Raw genomic sequence first — 23,338 nt, 5'->3', positions numbered from 1 at the left:
TAGAATTACTATCTGGTTTGGTTTGGGAAATGCTGATGACTGCAAATAACAGAGAAACCTGGATTGCTGATGAAAAATACACTGAAAGCTAAAATCCACAGGTGCAGGACTTCTCTTTTAGTGACCATTTTGGGGATGAACTGATTATGTTTTCATAAAACTTAACACAAGGCTTTAAAAAAATCTTTCATCCAATTTCCTACCCTTTTAGATGGTATCTGGGTATGGGTCATTTCAGCTCTTAATGCACAGACACCCTCGAATGTTTACAGCATCTTAACAGCATTTTTCTCCATGAGTCCTTGCTGGGAGATAAAGCAATGGCAAGAGCAACAGAAGGATCAATTTTTTAAAAGGTCAAAGTTGCATCTTATTTGGACCTTACCGTTTATGGTCAGGTTCACAGGCAAACTAGGTGTTTTTCACATAAAAGAAAACAGAAACCATGTATTTTAATAAAAGAAAATAATTGTACTTAGATGTAAATGTCTGTGTATAAGGCTACAAAGAAAGGAGAACTTCTTGGCATTGCCTCAGCATGGAAACAGCTAGATCTTCTGAGTCCTCCCTTCAATCTTATTTACAATTTATCCAAGAATGACCATTTGTCTCTCTTTGCTTTACTTTTAGATTCTGGATCCTGGTAGCATATTAGCTCCCTAGTAAATAAAACCTGATTCAAAGTCATCATCTGCCATTTGAAGTGCACCAGGGGGTGGTAAAAAATTCAGTGTTCTTTTGCCACAGTTATCCTATTACATTTATGTCCCATTTGAATTCTACAAAAACAAGCAAATCGGGACAGGCCAGAAGAAGACAGAAGTTTAGCAGGAATTGGATCAGAGTTTCAAAATGCGGTTCCTGATGGGATCCAACACATGCAGAGCTAAATGAACACACACACACATATACAGAGCATCTAATTCTATCACAAGATAGTTGGGAAGAAATAAAAGGAAAGTTTAATTATACTTACATTTGACATTCTCAGAAAACACAACACTGGCGGTGAAGGTAGGAAGTGACAGACAAGTGAAGATGTGAGAAGGAACCATAAGCTCCAACTGTGAACAGTGTTGATTTCACTGCAGCTCAAGTACTAGAATCCCGTTTCATTCTGTTTCTAAGTTCACTATTATTTCTTCCTTCAGTGACACTTGCAACCTATTCAGCGACAGATACTGGTACTTTTTCAGCCATGGGCTGTTACCACAGGAAGAACTGCCCATGGAGACAGACAGAATGACGTCCCCATGCTCACGCTGCTGCATGCCTGGGAAGTGTCCCAAGGTCCTCAACTCTCAATCTTGTGCTTAAATCACAAGATACATCCCCTTCTTCCACAACACTCAAAAGCACCGCTACAGTTTGCAAATCCCTAATTGCTAGAAATAACATCATTACTTAAAATCCATGTGGAACAGAATATTTTCCATTATTCCTTTGATGAATCCAAGCATGTGTTTCAAGGCTCCTGCTCTGAAGTCTAATAGCTTCTCCATGCCCTACTTAGGTCAGACAGGGCCCTATTCATAACTCATAAACGAGGGGAGGATTTACGATCACCCTGACTGCATGGGACGAGCTGCAGGGAAGGCTCCTTCTGGATCCTTCAGTCCAAATGGCGAGAGGATGTGGCCTGGCCGCCGTTGGTTGCTAGCTTTTCTTTTGGCTGCTGTTTCGGAGGTAGTAGTTACTTCAGTGGCTCCTGCTTCCCTAGAAGCAACCCTGGCTGAATGAGGGCACAGGGCTCTGAAGTGTCCTTCCCTTTGGAGCAGCTCTTGGGATGGGCTGAGCAAGACTGGACGGGAAATCACATTTCCACTGGGAAAGGGAGCAATGTCCAGCTTGTGGCAGGCTATGGGATGGGGCCGTAGGCTCAGGGATGGCTGAGCAAGAGGTTCAGGGCTTGGAAGGTGCCTGTGACCGGTGAGGAGCATCGCCTGGGCAATAGCACAGTGACCCAGCCGGGGCTCGCATCAGCCACCTTAATTCACACATCGTTTTATCTAATGTCTGATTTTCCTCTTAATATTCTTTGAGCTTCTGAAACTGTATGGCTTAAAAATACGTGATAATTGAAGGAAAGAGCCCAAGGGAGGACTCTCTCCCATGGCAGGTAGCTGCTGGTTGCCTGTGGGAGCATGGCATGGCCACTGGAGTCGGTGCCTCGTACCCGCCAGGAGATGGAGATGGGAACATGTGCTCCCACTAGAGCCGTTTTGGCATCTCAGTAGAAGTCAGGAGCAGTGGAGTCACCTTCTGAGCATCTGCAGGAGGTTACTGGAGTTCCAGTCCCAGTTTTACACCTCTGCTTTCTCAGCTCCCCTCTGTGTCATCCCCAGCATCCCTCTGCACTCCAGCTCCTTCCCGCTCCCTCCTCCAGCTCCAGGCTCTGCCCCGTTGTTGCTCTGTGCTCCACACCAGCCCCTGCACTTGCCTCTGCTTGAGATTTAAAATCTGTGACCGAAAACTGGAAGGCAAAACCCAAACAGCTGGGATTCATAATAACTCACATTTCTAAATGAAAAGCGAACTTGAAACCACATTTTTCATATTTAAGCACAGGGCAAAAGGAGCCCTTTTGACTGTTTAAAAACACGTTTTGAGTTAATGAGTTTGTTGATATCAACAAACTGGCATTTCTGAATGAAAAAGCCTTGAACAGCTTTAAGACACACATACACAGATGGTTTATATACCATGTAAGGGACTTAACCAAATGAAATCTCCCTAACAGCAAGACAGGGTTTTTACAAATGGCATTAAATGGATGCTCACTCATCCTTTTACCCCAGGTAAGTCTAATGTCTAGTGAAGCGTTCACCTGAAAAGTCCATCGCAGGAGATCGTACCTCTCCCCCCAGCCCCTGTGCCCAGATAGCACAAGCAGAAACAACCTGGAGAGGCAGCGGGGCTATGTTCCTCCAGAAGATGTATTTCTGTGTGACTCCAGTGCAAAGAAGTAACATCATACAGGGCAGAGAGAAAATAATGTCAGGTTATTTTCTCCTCGACCAGAGTTAGCTATGTTTGCCTCCAGTCAGTCAAAATCGGGTCCACATTAAAATGTTGAAGAAGAAAAAAAACAAACAAGAATGTGAGTAGACAAAGCAGGAAAGAGAGTCCAGAAGCTACAGTCTTCATTATAATGGCACACAAAAATCAGAGGAGAGAAGAGGGAAACATCAGGAGCCGGCACCTTGGGGATGTGCTGTTGACAAGGGGACACAGGCGAGAGGTCCCCACTGAATTGCCACCGTCTTAGAATCACAGAACCATAGAAAGGTTTGGGTTGAAGGGACATTCAATGCTCATCCAGTGCCACCCCTGCCATGAGCAGGGACATCTTCACCAGCTCAGGTTGCTCAGAGCCCCGTCCAGCCTGGCCTGGGATGTCTCCAGGGATGGTTCATCCACCACCTCTCTGGGCAACCTGGGACAGGCTCTCACCACCCTCAGTGTCAAAAATGTCTTCCTTGTGCTGGGGGCACAGGCTGGGGGAGGGAAAGGCTTGCTAGCAGATTCCCTGCTCACCAATCTGCCTTTCACCACAGGAAACGTATCCCCATATGCTTATTTGAATTGTTGTCTTTCAACAGCTCCAAAGTTGTATGATGTTGCTAAAATATTTGTGAGCACAGCAAAGCATGCTTGAGGGCTGTGTATGAATTCTTTGTTAAGGGCTTATAGGAGAGCTGATTTAATCATAAACCATCTCCATTTAATGATAATAGTTTATGTTTGCATAGTTCCTTCATCTGAATGACTACATAAGGGTCTGGTGAACTGTTCATAGGAGATCTTTGTATTTATGTGCACACAGATAAGCATGCAAAGCATTCACAGGCACAAGTTCCAGCTATTGGTGCTTCTTACTAGATATTTTATCTAGTCAAGTCAGGACTCTTGTCATGTAAATTGTTCGCACTATATCTGTAATAAGAGATGTCTCTCTGTCCTTACAGCCTTACCATATCGGCTAGAAGGGGTGGCTGCTGCCCCGTTTTCCAGACAGACAGACAGACAGCTGCACTGATGGCCACTTGCTGGTCCCACAGCAGTGATGGGAACTGATGGCCCACAGCTCCACCAGTGCTGCATTGCAAAGCTCTGCATCTCCTCATTTTTATCACTTCTATGATTTAATTTTAGGGTCTACTGCTTACAAACCACATATCTTTGCATTCTGTTTTACAACTGATGGATTGTGACTAATTACCCAAACACTGGTCCCAGAAAACATGTAGAACCTTTATGTTTCTGAGCACTTTAATCTTGATTATTGGTTGAAACTGGCCAAGGTATTCTCGGGTTTCAGAGGGGTCTGACAGACACATACCTACACGCATGCAGAATTTAATGATACAAATCCTTTTTTCTTCAGAAAGCAGTCTAACAACTGTTTAACTGCACAGACAAACCCCCCCCCCAGATGCTGCTATAATTAGATTTGCAGGAAGCTACACCAGACCAGGTTAGTTATTTTACTCAATAGCTGTGTGCTGGTTTTGACTGGGATAGGGTGAATTTTTTCTATAGTAGCCAGTATGAGGGTCTGGTTTGGATTTGTGCTGAGAACAGTGTTGATAACCCAGGGATGTTTGCTTTGCTTGCATGCACTTCTTTTGCTTTACCTGTTAAACTGCCTTTATCTCAACCCACAAGTTTTCTCACTTTTACCCTTCTCATTGTCTCCCCCATCCCACTGGAGAGGGTGAGCAAGCGGCTCTTCTGGGCTTAGTTATCAGCTGGGGTTAAACCACGACAAGCTGAAATAAATATCCAGCAAAAAGGGGATTTTTTTTCTCTGTACCTATTCTGATCTGCAAGGTCTAGTTGCTTTTACCAGTCTTTGGAAGGAAAGGTGTGAGAGAGACCTTGCAAAACTTATTCTCACATAAGTATGGGAATGGAGGCTGTTGGTAGGTTGTTGAGTGTCTGACTCAAGTTCTGGTTTCCTCCAAGGAGCCCTGATTGCTGCTTTCTTTGCAGACAGTTGAGTGCACTGGTTAAAAAAATGGATTACAAATTGGGAGGCATCAATTACTGGCTTCGGCCAATAACTTACTGTGTGACCTGGTAAAGCCACTTAGCCGTGCTCTGTAAAAGAGAGGTGGTCCTACCTCTCAATGTGCAAAAAGCTCTGTGAGCCTCTCATGAGCAGCTAAATATTTTCCTCTATTATTTTTTTCCCTTTTTATTTGCTATTACACAAAAGCCAGGTTTTGCATCTCATGGTAGAAGAATAATTAAGTCAAAAGCAAATGCAGAGTCTTGGCTTTTTCTGCTCGGGGCTTGTTACAGCAGGTGGTCTCCAAAAGGTTTCACATTCCTGGTGGTCTCAAGAATAGGGCTGTAAAGTCAAACTTCTGGTCTCATTATAGGGCTTTTTTTGCCTAACGTAGGACTTGGCCTGAGTCCCACTGCTCACTCAACACAGTGTGACCCTGCTGGGCGAATTTCAGTAGCAATCATCCAATTTAATGGCTATGGGCTGTGTTGCGAGACCTTACTGTTGCCTAATACAGGGATTTTCATGGGCTGGGAGCAAACTTGTACAGAATTTAAAATCAATAAACAAAGCAGACTGCTGTTAATTAGCGTTAAAAAGAAGAGAGGAGGAGTGAAAATTCAGACCTCCACGCAGCCAGGCATTTTGTTCATTAAAATCCTTGTACCACCAGTCTGAGCTTAACTGGGAACGGATCACTGCCCCAGTGAATGTGCACAGGGCAGCTCCAGTCTGCAAAAGCAATGCGGACGTGGGTGCTAATCGCACCCTCGCAAAGGGATTTAGGGATATCAGTCTGGGATGGCTCTGGGCAGTTTTAAAACAAAGCCAGTCCCACCACCAGCTTCTACAGGACAGGTGTTGCCTGCGCTGCATGGGTGCTGGGAGGAGACAGTCTCAGCGCTGGGTACTGCTCTCCAGGGCTTCAGGAGAACGAAATGACACAGTGCCATCAACTCCAGCAGCCGGAGGTTGCCTGGGCAGCCTGGCCCTACTGGGAGAGACTGGGAGAGGCTGGTGGGCAGTGCTGCTGTCAAGGTTATCTCATGGTGCTCTGGGGCTGGTGGCACTGGGGGTGACACGTGTTTTCTTTTGCCCAGATGTTGTCACCAATGTCAGTTCAAGCCGTCCACCCTGAGCGCCCACCACTGGGTGTGTGCAGGGCCCGTACAATGCAGGCTTGTTCTCCGCAGCCCCTGGGTGCTGCTCGAGCCAAAATGTGGTGGTGTCTGCCGCTGTACCGGGGCGTGAGAAAAGAACGGAGCCTCACTAACTCGCTCCAAACTGAGGACGGCTCTGTCTCTTCTGTCTGAAGTTAAAAACCACACAGAAGCAAACTTTCGTGGCTGTCTCCCATTGCATTTCTGCGGCTGCCAAGAGGGATGGCCATCGCCCATCTCCTCGGGGCCATGGGCATCACACCTGATGGGGCATTTCTGTGGCGGTGTCTCCCCGCAGACCAGCACATGGCATTTTGTCAGTGGCAAACACCTCACTAGGAGATGCCAGTTCAGTGCAGGACAAACACATCCAGGGTACCCAAAATGGCCTCCTGTTGGCTGGCCTTGAACACAGATGCACAGAATGTTTGTCAGTTGTAGTGGTTTCATGTACCTTGATGGCTAAACCTTCCACTGGGGAAAATCAGGACCAGGCCTAGAAACATCAGGTGGAAGTTGTGACCAGCTACAACTGATTTGAAGAGGACTTTATCCAACACTTTCTCTGATGCCCTAGATACTGCAGTACTAGCACAAACTTTAAGAGGCCACATGTCCTCTCCCAGTCCCTTACCTTTACAACTTCAGTGCAATCCTCACATCTCCCTAATACTTCAGAATATCTCTACCATGGTACAAACAAAACCCCTTTATTACTGTTGGTGTGCATCGTTTTGTGTTTGGCAGTTAGTGCCAGCCAGAGAGCTAAGCCCCCTGGACACTCACAGTCAGCAGTGACAAGTTCATCTTATCTCGGGTACAAATCAGCCTTCTGGCTTATCAACACCTGGCCCTTCCACAGGCTCTCAGCAAGGGAGCCACTGAGAGGGTGGGTGTCAAGAGGATGGGCCAGACTCCTTTCAGTGGTGCCCAATGACAGGATGAGGGGCAACGGGCACAGACTGAAGCACAGGAGGTTCCATCTGAACATGAGGAGAAACTTCTTTCCTGTGAGCCCTGAAACAGGCTGCCCAGAGAGGCTGTGGAGTCTCCTTCTCTGGAGACATTCAAACCCACCTGGACACGACCTGTGTGATCTGCTCTGGTGACCCTGCGTGAGCAGGTGGGTTGGACTGGATGATCTCCAGAGGTCCCTTCAACCCCAGCCAGCCTGTGATTCTGTGAGAGACTTTTCCTCTGTGAACAGCTTCTGCTGGCACTACACACGGCCAAGTGCTGCCAGAATGGGAAAGAGCATCAGGTTCCCCGGGGCTGGGGGTTTTTGCTCAGTGGCCAGATTAACTGATGGCTCACTGGGGTGGAAAATAGAGCAGATTTGTTTCTTGGTGACCTCAGCCAAGTCAGTTCTATGCCTTGTGCCTCTGTTTTCCTATTTGAAAAACCAAGGTAACAACGAGAATGTCTTTTGTAAATCACCTTGAAGTCTACCAATGAAAAGGCTTGGTTAAGAGACAGATATTAGTATTATCATACTCCTCATCCTTGTCAGTTGATTCATCATCTTCCGTTTCCTTCCAGCACTGCAGGCTTCACCCGCATCTAAAGACATCACTCACTGCAGCTCAGATGCTTCGGTGTTGACATGAACGGAGGCTACACCAACACCCACCATGCTGGGGTGCCTGTCCTTCTCCTGCTCTGGTGGGTCACACTCCCCAAGGCTGGTACTGACCCCTCATGCAGCACTGACCCTCTACCAGCAATGACGCTGGGATGCTGATGGGGTCAGCCCCATCTGCTGCTTGCTCAGGTGTGCTGGACACAAAACCACATCCCATGAAATAGCGATTTCTTGTGCTCAGGGGAGTCTCCTCTGCCAGGAGAGCACTGCAAAACACCTCAAAATATCACAAGAATTGACTTACCACCGAGTCAAGGAACCTAATGCAGCACTCAAGCTCGGGTCGAGTTTCACAGAACTGCCGAAAGAGAAGCCTTCCGATCGGTTGCTTTTCGCATATGCTGCAGTAATCTCTGTCTAGAGGCAATAAAGAGAGGAAGAGAAGCATGAAAATGAGAAGAGCTTTGCCTTTTGGGTTGATTAGGAGTTCAAATCAGAACTGCCGTCTTCTCCCCACCACCATGTTGCAGGTATCCAAATACAAATATAATTAATGGTTTTAAGGCTCAATAAATATAGGCTCATTTTGATAACAAAAATGTTCCACAAAACCCATGCAGCTATTATGAAAGAATAATGTCACATTTTTCTGCGGTGGAAATAAGTGCACTCTGCAAACGTACTGCTCAGACAGGTGGTGGTTGTTGGTATGCGGGGAGAAAAGTACAACTCCTTGAGACGGGAGTCGGACATTAAAGGGTAGGGAAAGCTGGAATCTGTGGAGACCTTCCTGGATGCCTCCTAGATATGCACTACAGTGCCCCTCATCTCTGGAAATGCTCAGCTCACTTGCTGCTAAACAATTATTACAGATTATGTGTTTCCAAAAGTTTCAAAATTTCTGCCATTTACTCCTTGAGCATTAATGAATGGATGGAGCATAAGGCATCTAGCTGGTTTCTGTTTCACACAGCACTCCTTTACAGAACTGTATTTCCCCTTAAATGCCACATTTAATGCATTTAATGCATCCAGAACCATCATTTCTAGTAAAGCAAAAGGTCCTTTACCCATCACAGGGACTACCTGCAGGAACACATGGGAGAAGGGCAGGCATTGCCAACTGGAATTGCACCAGTACAAATGCTGAGGGCTTTGGATATGTTTTTCTGGTGAGAGCAGCAAATCCCCCAGCCTGTTTGGAGCGGCAGTACTCGCTCGAGACACGTTATTCCTCTAGAAGTACACACATGTCAAACAACATACTGTGTTTCCTTGAGCGTTCCTCTCACCACCCTCCTCGCTGCCATATGGCACTTGCTGTTATTATGGAAACAACCAGCTTCTAAACACATAACACAGCACTGCAAACAGACATCCGAAACCCACACAAGTTGTCAGTGCCTTGGTTTCTTCTCTCTCTCCTGCAATGTCTTTTATTCCTCCTTTGCTTTGTCCCCCTGCACCCCTCAGCTTCATCCACCCCAAGGAGAACACCAGGCAGGCACACGGCTGCGATGGAGCTCATCTTTGCCGTGAAGGCTCCCAGCCAAAAGGCTCATTCTTCACAGGTCATGGCCTGGGGACCGTGCCCTGCAAATAAATCTGGATTGAAATCACTGTGTAAATCCTAACTCAACCTCCAGTCTATCAGCAGCAAGCCCATGGCACCGGTCTGTTTGTATGAGCTGGAGCCTCCAGCATGGAACATCACGACACAGACATTTGGTGAGAAAGCCATGGGGCTCGCTTGGATGCTGAGCAACCTTGGGGGTGTCTGTGAGAGTGGTACAAGCTTGTGCTGCTTCACCAAGTCACTTTTTAAGTGGGAAGGTAACTGCTGAAGGGATGTGCAGACATGCAGAGCGCTAAGGTAGGGAAAGGGGTTTTGTAGTGCCTGAGTGGATTAACCGTCAACTCCCAATGTCCCAGAGGTGGCACGAGGGCTGTGTAGCTCAGGTGAGCTCTCCTGGGAGGTCTGCAGGTTGAACTACATCTGCTTTCTGCTACCTTGACTAACCCACTCTTCTGAGGGTATGAATAAAATATACACCGTGAATACTGGTAGCACACAGCCTGCTTGATGGCAGAACGCAACCCCTCCAGCAGCCCAAACCCACAGCAAGATTCCTCACGTTAAATAAGCAGTGCAAAAAATGTGGCTGTATGAACTTGTAACAAAATAAAACACACAGGAACAAATGCATTAATCTGCTGCCTTGCCCTATATTTTCTCTCGTACAGCACTATTTGTTGCACGGTGACAACCCTTGTTGTACAAAATGCAGTTATTTTATCAAAGTTGTTATGGTAGGGTGACACTTGTCATAGCAGAGGATGCTCTTCTAACAAAAGGGCTGGTGATATCAGCTAAATAGGCATTCAAATGACACGTCCAATAACTACGTTGTAGCATAGCACGAAATGAAAACAAGCAGCTGAACACTATTGCATATGTGGATAAATGAAACATAAAGAAGACACGAGCACAGACTTCCTCCTATGGTACATAACTTGGCCAACATGTGAGAAGGGCGACCTGTTCATAATGAGGAAAAAGGAAATACCAGAAATAATCTCAGCAAACACAAGAGCCAGAGCTGTTCCCTGGAGCCATCCACTCCTCGGTCATGTTCGTTTAAGTGCTCGGTATACCAATGTGGACGACAAACACGTGATGCAACTGCTTTCATTCCTTGTAGGTGACACAAAATATTTTCTTAGGCCCTGATGTTGCCATTGGCCTCGCTTAGTCAGCTAAAGGAGCCTTCTCTCAACTTGGGGTGCATGGGCCGTGGAGGGGACTAAGAAAGAAAAACACAGAAAGGACCAAAAAAAGGAGTGGAGTGTTTTATTACTGTGAGGAAAGGAGAAGTGTTTTAACAGCGTGTGGCACCCTGGAGGCCTGTCTGCGGCACCCCGAGCTGAGGGGAGGGGATGGGGACCAGGCGGGTACCACAGCCCGGGGCTCCTGGGCCTGCTCCTCGCGTCACTCTCGCTTCGCCTGCCAGTAAAAATATCCATCCAGTTTCAAAAGTTTAAAAAACAGAAAGAACGATTTCCTGAGGAAATGGAAATGTTAAACACTTGGAAGTGAAACCATATGCTTGTGATGATGAAGTGTAACTAAAACAGCTCTGAGAGTGATATCTTTGGTAGTCAGACCCTCCTGCTTCAGCGCAATCGTGTTTAACACCTGCAAAGTCACTCAAAACGGGGGTGAAAAGCTGGGTGGGTCAAAGCCCCAGGAAAGCAGTCACTCCTCCCTGACACCAGAATCCTAATTTACAAAATGTCAATACTGCAAACAAATTATTTATCTTCCTAACGGAGTAACAACTTACAGATTAAAATGTTTATGAAAAGGTATTATATAAAAACCCATCATAAACATTCTTAAGATAAATGACATCTATTCGAAATTCTACTTAATAGTTTTCCCATTTACTTCATACCTTACATATTAAAATACTCCTTTAAAGAGTACCCAGCACACAGAACACACCAAAATAGTTACACATGCAAACAGCAAATGCCATCACCACTCAAAGTCTATGGCCAAATTTGCTCCCCCACAGATATTCTAGTAAGGTTTTGAAAAATATCTAAAGACAGACCTAGGAAAAACAGTTCTATTAGTAAAATTTTAATAATGATCAAAATATGCCATTGATGAAGTGAAAAACACAAAACAAGGTAAAAAAGAAAACTGCTGCCATTTATATCTCCAATCTTCAAGTAAAAGGGAAAAATCTAATATTTCAATTAGATAAAAGCCTCACTGTGCCTTGTGAAGACATTTTCATCTTAATTTTGCATTTAAATACTTGGTATTTTTTTTGCAAAATATCACCTTAGCAATTTTGGAGAGAAATTGAGGCTGAGAGATGAGGTTCCCCCCCTCTTTCACATTTGCAATATCCTTGTGGGTTTTGACGGGTTAGCGTTGAGCTACAGAACTGGGTGAGGGCTTTTGGCTCAGAAACCAGTCTTTTCTGATACTGCTTCGTCCAGTGTAAACTGCAGGTGTCTAAAAGAGGCTGCTATGGAAAGTTGTAATTCTATTTCTGGGCTTCTGTTGTTGTTTTGAAGGGCTACTAATCCACCACCTGTGATCAGCTGGAGAGGTTTCCTCCTGTACATGTCTGTGGGGAGGGATGAACTCAGTTTAAATCTCACTTTTGAAGTCTACAAAAGCCAGGAACACCTTTTCAGCTTTTTGGTCATTGCTGGTATGGTCAACAATTGCACTTATGGACTATCTATTAAGTAGCATTTTATTTTCCTTTTTAAAATGCTGGAATACCAAGAGAAGACATTTCAAAGAAATGCATGCAGAATCACCAAGACATGTACCACGCTGCTGCACAGGAAAATCTGGACTTGGCCTCTGGATCTCTGCTCTCCTTGGCATTAAATCAGCCTAGATTAAAACTGAGTTAGATCCAAATGCAATGTAATTTTGCTGCCTGGAAAAAAAAACCAAAACAAACCAACAACCAACCACCATCACCTTTAAAAGAACCCCAAACACACCAAAAAAGCCCTCCTTGATGCCTGGAAACCCCAAAGTGGATGTAGGAAGAATCAATTGTTCTTTTCCTGCTCATGCTCAATGACCCAAGATGAGAACTCATCTTCCCTTTCCTTTGTTTTTTTCTTTAAGGTGAAGCAAAATCTTTCAAACAGATGTTTTTTGACATATATTATTTATCTGCTGCTCTCTTCCTCTAGCCTTCTCTAGTCCAGAACAACAGAAAACACACCAAACCCATGGAATAAAGAATTTGAATACAAGGGAACCCTCAGTCCATTCTCTCAAGCTGGACAATTGGGAGCAGCATCAGAGCCAGATGTTTGTAAGAATGTTGGCACACAAGAAGTAAAACATGATTCTTCCAAGGGGCTGAGGCCTGTCAAAGTGGTTCCCACCAGCCCTGGGATGGATGGAAACTTCAGCTAGAGATGTCCCAAAATTGCACGCCTCCCTCCTCATCCAAACTTGGGGACAATGCTGCTAAAAGAGATTCTAACCAGTCCAGCCCAAATCTAACACCACTTCTGGGGTTTTTTTGCTCATCTTTGCTTTCTACATACAAGCTTTCTTGAAGAGGCACACAATGAAAAGGAGGACAAAAGCAGGAACTAAAAGCAAGATAAAAATTATGCAGCCTGATTGAACTAAATAGACTCTCACAACCCATCATACAGTGTGCACTTGTAGCAATTTCCTTTTTTTTGTCAAAAAAAGAAGACCAAAGCCTTTAAAGTTTATAGAGTTGTTTTGTGTCCAGCCAGGATACTAATGGAAAACAAATTGCATCTTTAAACACTGAATAGCCCCCTTTAGAGCTATATTCATATAAATACATTTTTCACTTAAAATCAGCAAGTCTAACACTGGTGCTTATAAATATGTCTTATAATTCACTGCTGCTCTTCTCCAGCTAAAAGTAGATTTACCACTGTCTACATACAAACTTAATAAACAGTACATACTAAACCGCCCAGTCTTTGAGCCTGATGAAAGTTGCTTCTTATCAAAGGCTCCTTTGTGGATGCTTTAAAAGGATTTAAATTGCTTTGATTGCATTATTAACAGTGTCTGTGTTGCTCTTTTATTTCAAAATAATCTGAAAAGCTGGAACATTAGCTCTTGCACTCCACAAAAGGCCATTTTCCATCTCTAATAAATATGCTTTAATACAAAAGATAATCCCTGTGTCCAAAAGCAAGATCCCAAGATTGGCCATGTTAACACTTCTGCAGACCCACTTATTACCCTCTGATTTTTTGATGGCCTTCAGTACTGGAGATGGCAAAGCCAGTCAGAACTTCATAAACTTTGCTAGAAACCCATGTACTTGCAGTTAAAAACACAGCAGGTTTCTCTCTGAGAATCTGAAAATACGGGCACCTTTCTGATGGAGAAACATGGATATTGCTGTTTGAACTGTAGAACCTGGCCAAGTACATGTACCATAAGTTGGTGAGGGATCTCCTTTTCATGGTGTCTACTTGAGAATGCTGCAGGAATGGGAGAAGGCAACAGATGGGAAGTTTCTTGTTCTTTTTGTCTGTTTTGTCTCTGTTCGGGGGTTTGTTTGGTTTGGTTTGTTGTTTTTAATTTTATTTAATTTATTTTTATTTTTTTCTTCAATACGGAAACGTATTGTTGAGATGCTGAGGACTTTCCATTTGCCCCGTCTCCAGCAATGCATTTACAAAATGAGGCAAGCCAGCTGGTTAGAGATACGAGATAGGAACAAAAATGCCTCATTGCAGTTCATGCAAAAATTCCCAGGAACCGTGGCACATTACAAAAGCCTAAGGAAAGCAGCTCGGCTCCCGTGGGAATGCAGTTACCAGTACAACTAATGCTGTGCGCCCTGCAGACCCCAGCGGCACGCTGGATTTATAACACGGGGCTAACAGCACCGCCCGACCTCAAAGCAGCGTGGCCAGAATAAGTATATTAAAGCGTGCGAGCCCAAAGTGCTCCTGGATAGCCCTGCGGCTCCTCGCTATTTGCTTGCGACGCAAACGCCCGGAATGGAAATTTAGTTCAAGCGAGCACAACAGAGTCTTTTTATACATTAACCGCTATACTGCTCCATAACTCCACCTGGCACTTCACAGAGGTTAAAAATGACGCCGCAGCCCCTGTCTTGGAGAGTGTTTCTCTTGGCAGGGCCGGAGCTGTGCAGGTGCAGGATAGAAACGCCGAAGCCAAGGGCTGCGATGAAGTTGTGTTGCTCGTGGCAAAAGCACACTCCCTCGAACAATAAATATTTCATCTGTTTTCTTTATTTTTAATAAAATACAGGAATTGTTATGATCTATGACAGGATAATGGCTTGACAGATTCCTGATTTTAAACAGCAGCTCGTCTTGGTCTGTTAAAACCAGCACTTCATGGCTGGGGAAAGCTCTAGGCCGTGCGTATGAAGCCCTGGGGAAGAACACATTTTTCAGTCTTGGTTTATTTTTTCCCCTTGAATTTAGGATTTACTACAAAAAAACTCGGGAGATCCCCATCTATGCTGTTACAGTGAGCGCTGCTTTGGCACCGGCTACCCAAGTTTAATGAATTAAACTTACAAATGCAATCAAGCTTACTTGAGACAACGGAATCACCCCGAACCGGTTTCAAGTCCTGCCAACTTAATTTTCTCTGCTTGTCAGCTGTCTCTTAAAAACAAACAAAATTTAATCTCCTGATCACCGAACATCTAATGTAATTATTCAGATGCAGACAGTGTTTACTTTGTATAACTTCCCTTATTTCCACTCTTTTCATGGTATTAGGCTACAGGGATAAACTCCACACACCACAGCAAAATTACACTGAAGATGGAAACTGTCCAAAACTTAAAGCTGGACCAATACGGAAAAAATGTTTGGAGAATATTGTAACAAATTCACAGTTAGATACACTTCAGTGATATATATGGATCTTGTCCGTTTTTTTTGAAAGCAGCTGTACTGAAGCTTTGCTCCTAGAATTTTCTTTGAAAGTCAGATCCCACAAACAGTTGCATAAATACGTTTGCACGGGTATTTGAACCAGAACACGTACGTAGCTTTGTTGATTTTGGACAAAGATTTTGGCAGGAGGGATAACAACCCACTCACCCTTTTTGTAGCAGCAGCGGGAGGATCAAACGAGACCCTGTGAGCTCAATATGGTCACTGCACAGAAAAACTGGAGTGGGGTCCAGAGCCAGGGGAGGGACCCTCAGGTGTCTCAGGGGAGACATTTGGTCACCCAGCCTTGTTCCAAGAGCATGGGGAAATGCCGAGGAGAGAATGCTCTGCCCAGAAATGAGACTGTTCACCAGTGGAGGACAAACCCTCATCCTAACAAAATCCGCGTTTCTCTGCTGAGTTATTCCAGCCCTCCTTCAATGCTTCTGATTTCTTCTCAAAGCTACTTGTCCAGGCAACTGCATCCTTTGCACGTGGGTCACTGGTCAAGCCCTGAGTTCAAAAGCAGATGGCAGATACCGCAGGGTCAAGAGGTTTACCTTGAGAAGATGGAGCTTGCCATTAAAGTCTGAGCCCCTTTAATTTATAGAAGCAAAAATGTATACTGTTGCTTGAAATAGGGAGTGCAGGGAAAGGCGACAAATAACTCATACAAATAATGAAGGTGATCTTTAAGCCTGATGAAACAGATGGAAAGATTCCCATCAATTCCAGCGGGTCTTTGATCAAGCCTCGGTTTCCCAACTCTGTCAAGCACAACTTACGTGAACAAAACTCAGTCTGTCTCCACAGTCAACGTGGGCATCAGGAAATCTGGATTGTGAATGTGCAACAGGAATCGTTTAAAATCTTTTTTGAACTGAAATTATTAGGTACCAGGTTCTTAAACACATCCTTTCTTTTGCATTTGGCTACCAGTTAGAATAACAGTGCACGGAAAGGGAACAGAAAGCAAGTAAGAGCAGGGAGACGGACTGACTGATAGACAGATGGACAGGACAATTCTGCTAGTTACAAAATTCAGATGACTAGTAGTAAGCTGGCACTGAGTCAATGGCTTTGACGAGCTTTCCTGAGCACAGTGTCTGAACTGCCGTCTTCAGGGCTGGTCCCAAAGCCATTCAGGGCATGGTGGGCTCCAGATCGCTCCACACTGATCACACAAGACACGCCATCACCAAGATTTCCCAAGACTTGACTGCGGAGGTTGGTTTACAGCCCCAGGGGAAGGGTTGCCCACACCATAACTGTGACCACCGCTCTGCCTAGAAAAGGAGTGTTTTTATCTTCTTCAACGACTTTCAACAATGTCTCTGCGGCAAGGCCAAAGGAATGGAAAAAATCCCCCAAATAAATATGAAAGCTCACCTCAGAAGTGCCCTGGGAAATTCGGGGAACAAACACTTGGTTGTTCTCATTTTGTTCTGCTTTGAATTCGGATGACAGAACTGGATGATTTGTCCTCAAAGAAGGTAGCTACTGTGATTTTTTTTTTGGGGGGGGGAGGAGACAACTTTTATGTCCAATCTTAAAGATTTTAACACAAATACCAAACTTATTTTCTATCCAGTGCTGTTATTTAGACCCTCTTGCCTGCTAATATTCTGAATAATATGTGCTGAAAGAAAATTTCAGTAAAAGTTGTAATTTGAATGTTTAAGGTTATGAAATCTACAGAACTGTTGCTGTTGTACATAGCACAAAATAAACACCTCGATTCCAGGAAACTAAAGGAGACATCTTGTGAATCGCTTTCTTAACACCAAAAGACTTCTGCAAAACTACTCGGTGACTTCAAAACCAGGCTGGGTAGAAACCAAAGCGGCCGTCAAGACTAAACCTTCAGCAGGTCAATAAAATGGCAGGATGCACAGGGACACCAGCACAGTCACTCTGCAAACACATATTTAAGTAGCATACGTTGCGGCGGGCACATAATAAAACTATTCATGGGGATTACTGACTCTGCATGATGTTTGATAGTCACTGCAAGTTCAAACATCTTGCCCATTTTATTAGTGATTCCTTTAATGAAATACTCGATGCTATTAGTTGATGCTTCATCGCTGAATTTTTCTTTTCCTTTCAGTTTTTCTCCTGATGTTTTGAAACCCCAAACTTCAAGTATAACAAAACTCCACAATCTTAGGCTAGTAAGTTATTTTTCTAAGTGTTTGTCAATCCCAGCCTTTAAAAAATTGCAAAATAAGCTCAACCATCAACCTAAATAATCAGAGACAATAATACACTGGGAAAAAAAGAATCTATCTTCAATAATTTTAAGGGGTATCACTGACCTTTGACAATGCTGCTAAATTACCACTTAACTGAAGCTTTTGTCCAACTACAAGTGAAATGCCAACACTGCCTTTAGCTTGGTTTATAGCCACAGGCTGGTTTGCTGCCTGAGGAGTGACATCCCCTGAGCGGGCGTGAAGGAGCTGAGCTGCTGAGTAAAATCGATCTGGAAAATGGAAAAGAGATTTTAAAGTCATTTAGAAACCCCAAATACACTAAAAGGAACTTGTGCGAGAGGGGACTGCCAACGGAAAGTATGTTTTTTGTCCTTCTTGACCGAAGTCTGCAGTGCTAAGGATCTCTTCAAATCAAATTATTGAGATGGATGTAGAGAGTGTCCAGACACAAGAACCATGAACTAAAAAAAATGCAGTTTTAGAGAGAACTTTGTCTTCATTCTTATGAAAATGGGGTTGTCATAGGGAAAAGAAGTGAGAACTTTAACCATCTTATTCCAGTTGTACTTTTTCAGTTTATCTCTTCATTTTTTCCTGTCATTTCTTGGTTTAGTTTCACGCTGTAATATGAATAATGTCTTACCCTTATAAAGTGTTTTTTTACCCATAATATTTGGTTTCCTAAATTTCAACATACAACCACAAATGTTCAGCAACACAAAATAATGGTGTTCAGATCTGCAAAACAAGAAGCCCAGACCATCGCCTCCAAAATTACAGAAAGAATTTCAGCAGACAGAAGATAAAATTAACAAGAACTGCAACTAGTGTTGCCTACCTCATAAATAGTGCTCTGGTATTTAGGTGCTGAAAACATATTTAGATAGTTTGCTTCTCACTTGGAAGACGACACTTCAACCTGCCTTAGTACTACGTGTTTGATCTGAAGAACCAGATCAATAACTGAGATCCCCATGCATGTCTCAACTGTTCGCCAGTGGCTTTCCAGGCAAATAGTATTAAAAAAGCACACTGAAACGTAATCTAAACTTCTATACCAGACCATCACATGGCAAGGAACAGCACTGTTGTGGTAAGAGCAGCATCACAACTAGATGTCATTAGTCCTTTGAGAAACCTGTTCCCGAGTTATTCCGGCCAAGAACATACAGGGAGGCGAGTGGATCAGGCAAGAAATGATCATGGGATTATCTCCACCTGAGGAAACTCTGCAACAGCTCACGCTGACTTTTACTGGTTGGGTGACACCACCTTCTCTCTGTGTGAAGCATCAGCTCTGTGTCCATAAATATGAAGTGATGCTCTGAGATAAAGTGCTCGTAGGACCCTTTTCCTGAGGGAAAGGATCACTTACGTGGCTGCCTCTTAGATTCTGGTTGCCTTCCAAAACCAGTAGCCTCTTGTGCTTGTACCTTCCTGCTGACCTCCAGAACGTGTAGGGTAGAAGCTGTATGTGGTTTTTGGTGCTTGGATGTTTAGAGCAAGCTGTCACCTCACCAGCAATATTCCGTGGCCTGTCTGCATAGCTAGACTGCTCCTGTTACTTCAGGAATGAGTGCAAGGAGTGGAAGGAGTTCACCAAATACAGAAGTCAAGATTGCCCTGTGAAATTATACCCTTAGAGATATGCAGATATGGGAACACCAAGTACAGTGAGCTCGTCTGGAAGAGAACCATCAGCTAAGGGCTAACACCTCCATGGCCAGGACTGAGGTGCACTGTCTTCTGAGTCCCCAGGTTAGCCCAGGAATTGCACAGAAGACAGGGATTTCCTCTTCGGCAGACACATAAAATGTACTTCTATGAAAGGAAAAGGGAAAAAAAGGGATGGAAAAGAAGAGCCACATGGCCGATCTGAAAGGAAAGCATGTTTGCAACGACACTGAAACATTAGAGACATTGTTCAAGTGCAGTTCATCCTTGCAAAAATATTATCCTCGTCGCGATGCCAAGGTCAGTGAAAGTATGGGCTATCTGCCATGGAAGTGCTGGGTATTTAGGCTAGACCTGTCATGGGGCTTATTTACTCTCTGCGCCCAACATTTCAGACACACTCAAGTGTAGTGTTCATGTCTTGGCAGGAACTTCTCATTCATGCACTTTCTCCTGGTCCCCTTTGATGAGTCTTCCTCCTCCGACATCGCGGCGGTTGAAATTTCATTGCTTGCTGAGAAAACCAACACTGATTAATTCCATCCTACTTGCATGGAAGAGGTAAAGTATGCAGGTCTCTAGCCAGGGACCAGGAAATCCCTGCTGCTTACATGCCACATTGAATAAGCAGCCCATGGTTGAGGCCATTGGACTTCAACAGTGTTCATTCCACCCGCAGGAAAGCAGCAATTAACCGTAGCAGCATGGGGAGCAAACAGGAAGTAATGCAACACATTCACTTTTGATTAGAGATTTTTTTTTTATAAGACATAATATTCCACATATTCAGCTGTAGTCTTACATTGACACACTCCAAATTATTAAAGGAACGTGATTGAGGTTGCAAAGCTAAGCCTCAAAACCTAGGAAAAACCTAAATGACTGTTGCCCATGTAGCCTGAATGCCATTCCTGACTGTGCGTGTGTTCTGGTACAGTCTTGTAATTAAAGACTTGTAATTACATCACTGCGAACTGTTTTTCCCACAAGACCTTTGCCTCATTCAACACATAGAACGGACAGTGCTTACTTAATGAGCAGCTATTCAGCATTTTGTTTTCTCCCCTGGTTCAGTGTGTGGCCCAGACTTTATTTACTGCACAGCAGTCAGGCCTGCTCTGAAGACACAGTGATTCATCTCCCCATGGACCTTTCTGCGGCACTCTCCACTGTAGCCTTTGAATACTTCACACGTCCTCATGGATCTAGTTTCACACCACCTCTGGGAGACAACAAGGATGTCATTAGTCCAGTTTTACAGACGGGAAACTTAAACACGTGAAGATTCAGAGAAAAAGTATCCACCAACTTGATTTTCGTGTACTTAACCTTATATGCCATTCTCTCTGTTCACAACTACTCTCCCATTTGCTTTAGTTTCAGATGTTGCTACTGAGACCCAAAAGTCTCAAGGCAGCTACTCAGAAAATGAAAAATGCACAATTAGAGGCCAACTGTGAAAAATCTGTTTTAAGTGACCTGCCTGTCATCACGTAAGACCTGGTTTGACCAGTATCCCTGTCCAGTTCCCTAGTGTGTTATTCAACTGCTTTGGCCATTTCCTTTGATGCTGCAAATCCCTATTTAAATTTATCACACACCTTTTGCCTCATGCAATAAATGAGTCAGTCATTCCATCCTCCTTTATTAGACAACCCAGTTTCATCCCCAGACTAACTCAGTCTTTTCAACTGACTGCATTAGGGCTCCTGGGAAGAAAACCAAGCATGTGATACACACCAAGAGATGAATTTAAGCTGCATAGGCAGCGTTAATTCAATATCCATTTTAGGTGCTCATCATTTTAATACACATTTTTGCATGTTTAATATCCTAAGCTTTTAAGGAACTGGAAAACTGGAAAAAAAAATATGTTGTAGACCAACAGAGAAGCCGTTGATTGTTAAGAAGAGCTCACACAAAAGGCCGGGAACTTTCAAATTGGCAACTTGAAGAATGTTCTTTTATTACAGCTTTTCCTGAGCTCTTTCCTAAGTTTTCTTCAAAACAGAAACTCCATCATGTTGACACCCATTCCAAAACCCACACCAGCAGAGCTGAACCAGGGATGTTACTGTATCCACTTGTGCTGCTGGGAGCTGGCAAAGGAGCTGTAAATAGTGCTAGCGGATCGTCCTCAGTTCTAGGGTCTCTCTGAACCACGATTCCCCATTTTTCTTCTTTCACCTTCCCTCCCTAACTTTTCACCATATTTCCCAGCAGCACTGCTTCCCTCCACTCCTTATATTTTATCCCAGTCTTTCTAAATAATGATCCCAAATCCTCACCCCATCTGATCCCAGGATTGTCCTACCCCAGCCAGATAATCCGCAGCAGTACAAGTGCAATATGAACTTGCTGCGTCCCAGCAGCTCTGCAGGAGCTCTCCAAGTGGACATCCTTTGGGAGACACCTGCTAAGGCTTCGCATTTCAGTCTGAAGTGGGTAGTTTCTTTCACTGGAGGGAAAAGCCTTCTCAAGATGGGATCCTTCCCTGAAATGCACTCTAGATGGCCCCTTTCCTTTTTGACTGCATAGATGAGTTGCAGCAAAATACAGTTAACCTTTGTGAACTCCCTCTGCAATATGCAATGTGACCAACCTCATCTGAAAGTGGAATAAACTGTCTCGCACTTAGCCTGAATATTTAAGGGGATAGCAATGGTGATGTTAAATCACCAGAGCTCGTTCTCTCGGTGGGCTGATGCTGCTGCTTTCTCTTTCTGATCAATCCTGGCTCCTACCTTCAGTCTGTTGCTTTTAATCTAAATAAATAAATAAATAGATGAATGAATAAATAAAGTGTGGAAAATGTCCAGCATAGAAAACTTCAGTCTATGTAGCTCTGGCAAAAGCTTAATCTTAAAATGTGCCGATATTAGGCAGCCTTAATAATGGATGGTGCTACCCGGTCCACTGGTAACAGCAACACTTACTCAGAAGGTTTGGCTTTGGGAGGAGCGTCTTTATTGTTTAAGATGTATTACAGGGCCAGTTCTGTCCTGCCTGCTGATGTTTTGGGACCTTGACCTGCGAGCAGTCTCACTGAATTCAGAAGGTTTAACTGGAAAATTCAAAGAGGATGCTATCTTTGAGGGGATATGGGAATCAAAACACCAGCAGCTTCTTTTTTGCAGATTTTTTTTCAGCCTAAATAGATGAACATAAAACACCAGAATATGACAAAAAAAAAAAAAAGGGAGACTTTGTAAGATTTTTGCAATGTTTTGTACAATTGTATGATTTGTAATAATGAAGCATCTCTGTCTGCTTATCAGGGATTAATATTACCTTACTTTCCTTGAACTGCATTTAGTTCTTACATTATGCATATTCCACATGAGCTCTGCTCTCATTTCTGGCACCAATATGAGCCTCTTTGGTAAGGACTCATAAGGTTATGAATGTCTGGACAGCCTGAGTAATGAAAGGCCATTTGGGGCCGAACCATTGACCACAGCTTTAACTTGCCAGGAAGGATAAGGCATAAAATGTAAATTAGGTACTCATAACCCATTTTCCTTCTATATCCTTGGTACAGATACGCAGCATGAAGTACAGATTATGTTTTGAGAGAGATTTTGGAATAATTTGCAGTTTAAAATATTGTATGGGACCTTGTGTTGTGGCCTCAGAAGAGACTGAATTGAGAGTTGTTGCTGCTGCCCTTGAACCCACTTCAGTCAATGGAAAGTTTCATTGGCACCTGGATTTGTTGCTCTGGGAAGCTGCCTAGCTACCAGCAAAACCCAGCACATAATACTGTCATCAGGGAAAGAGGAATGTGCAGTCCAGCAAGCAAGACATGCATGGAAAAGTACATTTCTCCCAGCATGTTTTGCAATCTCCATGCTGTTCCCTCCCCATCTTCCTTTCCACTGATCTCATCTGTGGAGATGAAGTCAAGAAGAAAATGTAGAATCATAGCATCATAGAACAGTTTGGGTTGGAAGGGACCTTCAAAGGTCATCCAGTCCAACCCCTGCCATGAGCAGGGACATCTTCACCAGCTCAGGTTGCTCCGAGCCCCGTCCAGCCTGGCCTTGAAGAGGGAAGCAGCACTTGCAGGATAAGATCATTTTACTGCCTGTTGCAGGAACAACATCAGCCTCAACACTGACCCTCTCGATGGGATCATCCCCTTGTGAAAAACAGACGTTCAGCTCTACTGTTTGTCAGTCAAGGGATAGGGAGGCAGCTTGAGGTTTGTTAGGTGTGTTTAATT

The 23,338-nt window shown here is 44.0% G+C and overlaps 1 protein-coding gene across 5 annotated transcripts in view; it reads right to left on the bottom strand.

Annotated features, from left to right (window-relative positions):
- GRK5 (G protein-coupled receptor kinase 5) overlaps window positions 1-23,338 on the bottom strand; it is a 173,751-nt gene that overhangs the window by 52,626 nt on the left and 97,787 nt on the right. For 3 of the 5 annotated variants that reach the window (XM_082053501.1, XM_082053505.1, XM_082053502.1), the window contains exon 3: window positions 8,061-8,173. In XM_082053501.1, the coding sequence (XP_081909627.1) occupies window positions 8,061-8,173 (113 nt within the window). Of the gene's footprint in view, window positions 1-8,060; window positions 8,174-20,143; window positions 20,336-23,338 lie in introns of all 5 variants that reach the window. The other 2 variants (XM_082053504.1, XM_082053503.1) reach the window with 1 other exon arrangement.

The sequence above is a fragment of the Streptopelia decaocto genome, assembly GCF_964273445.1.
Source record: "Streptopelia decaocto genome assembly, chromosome: 5".
NCBI classification, from domain to species: Eukaryota; Metazoa; Chordata; class Aves; order Columbiformes; family Columbidae; genus Streptopelia; species Streptopelia decaocto.
The sequence above is the reverse complement of the archived record's forward strand: the minus strand, read 5'-3'. Positions and strand labels throughout refer to the sequence as shown.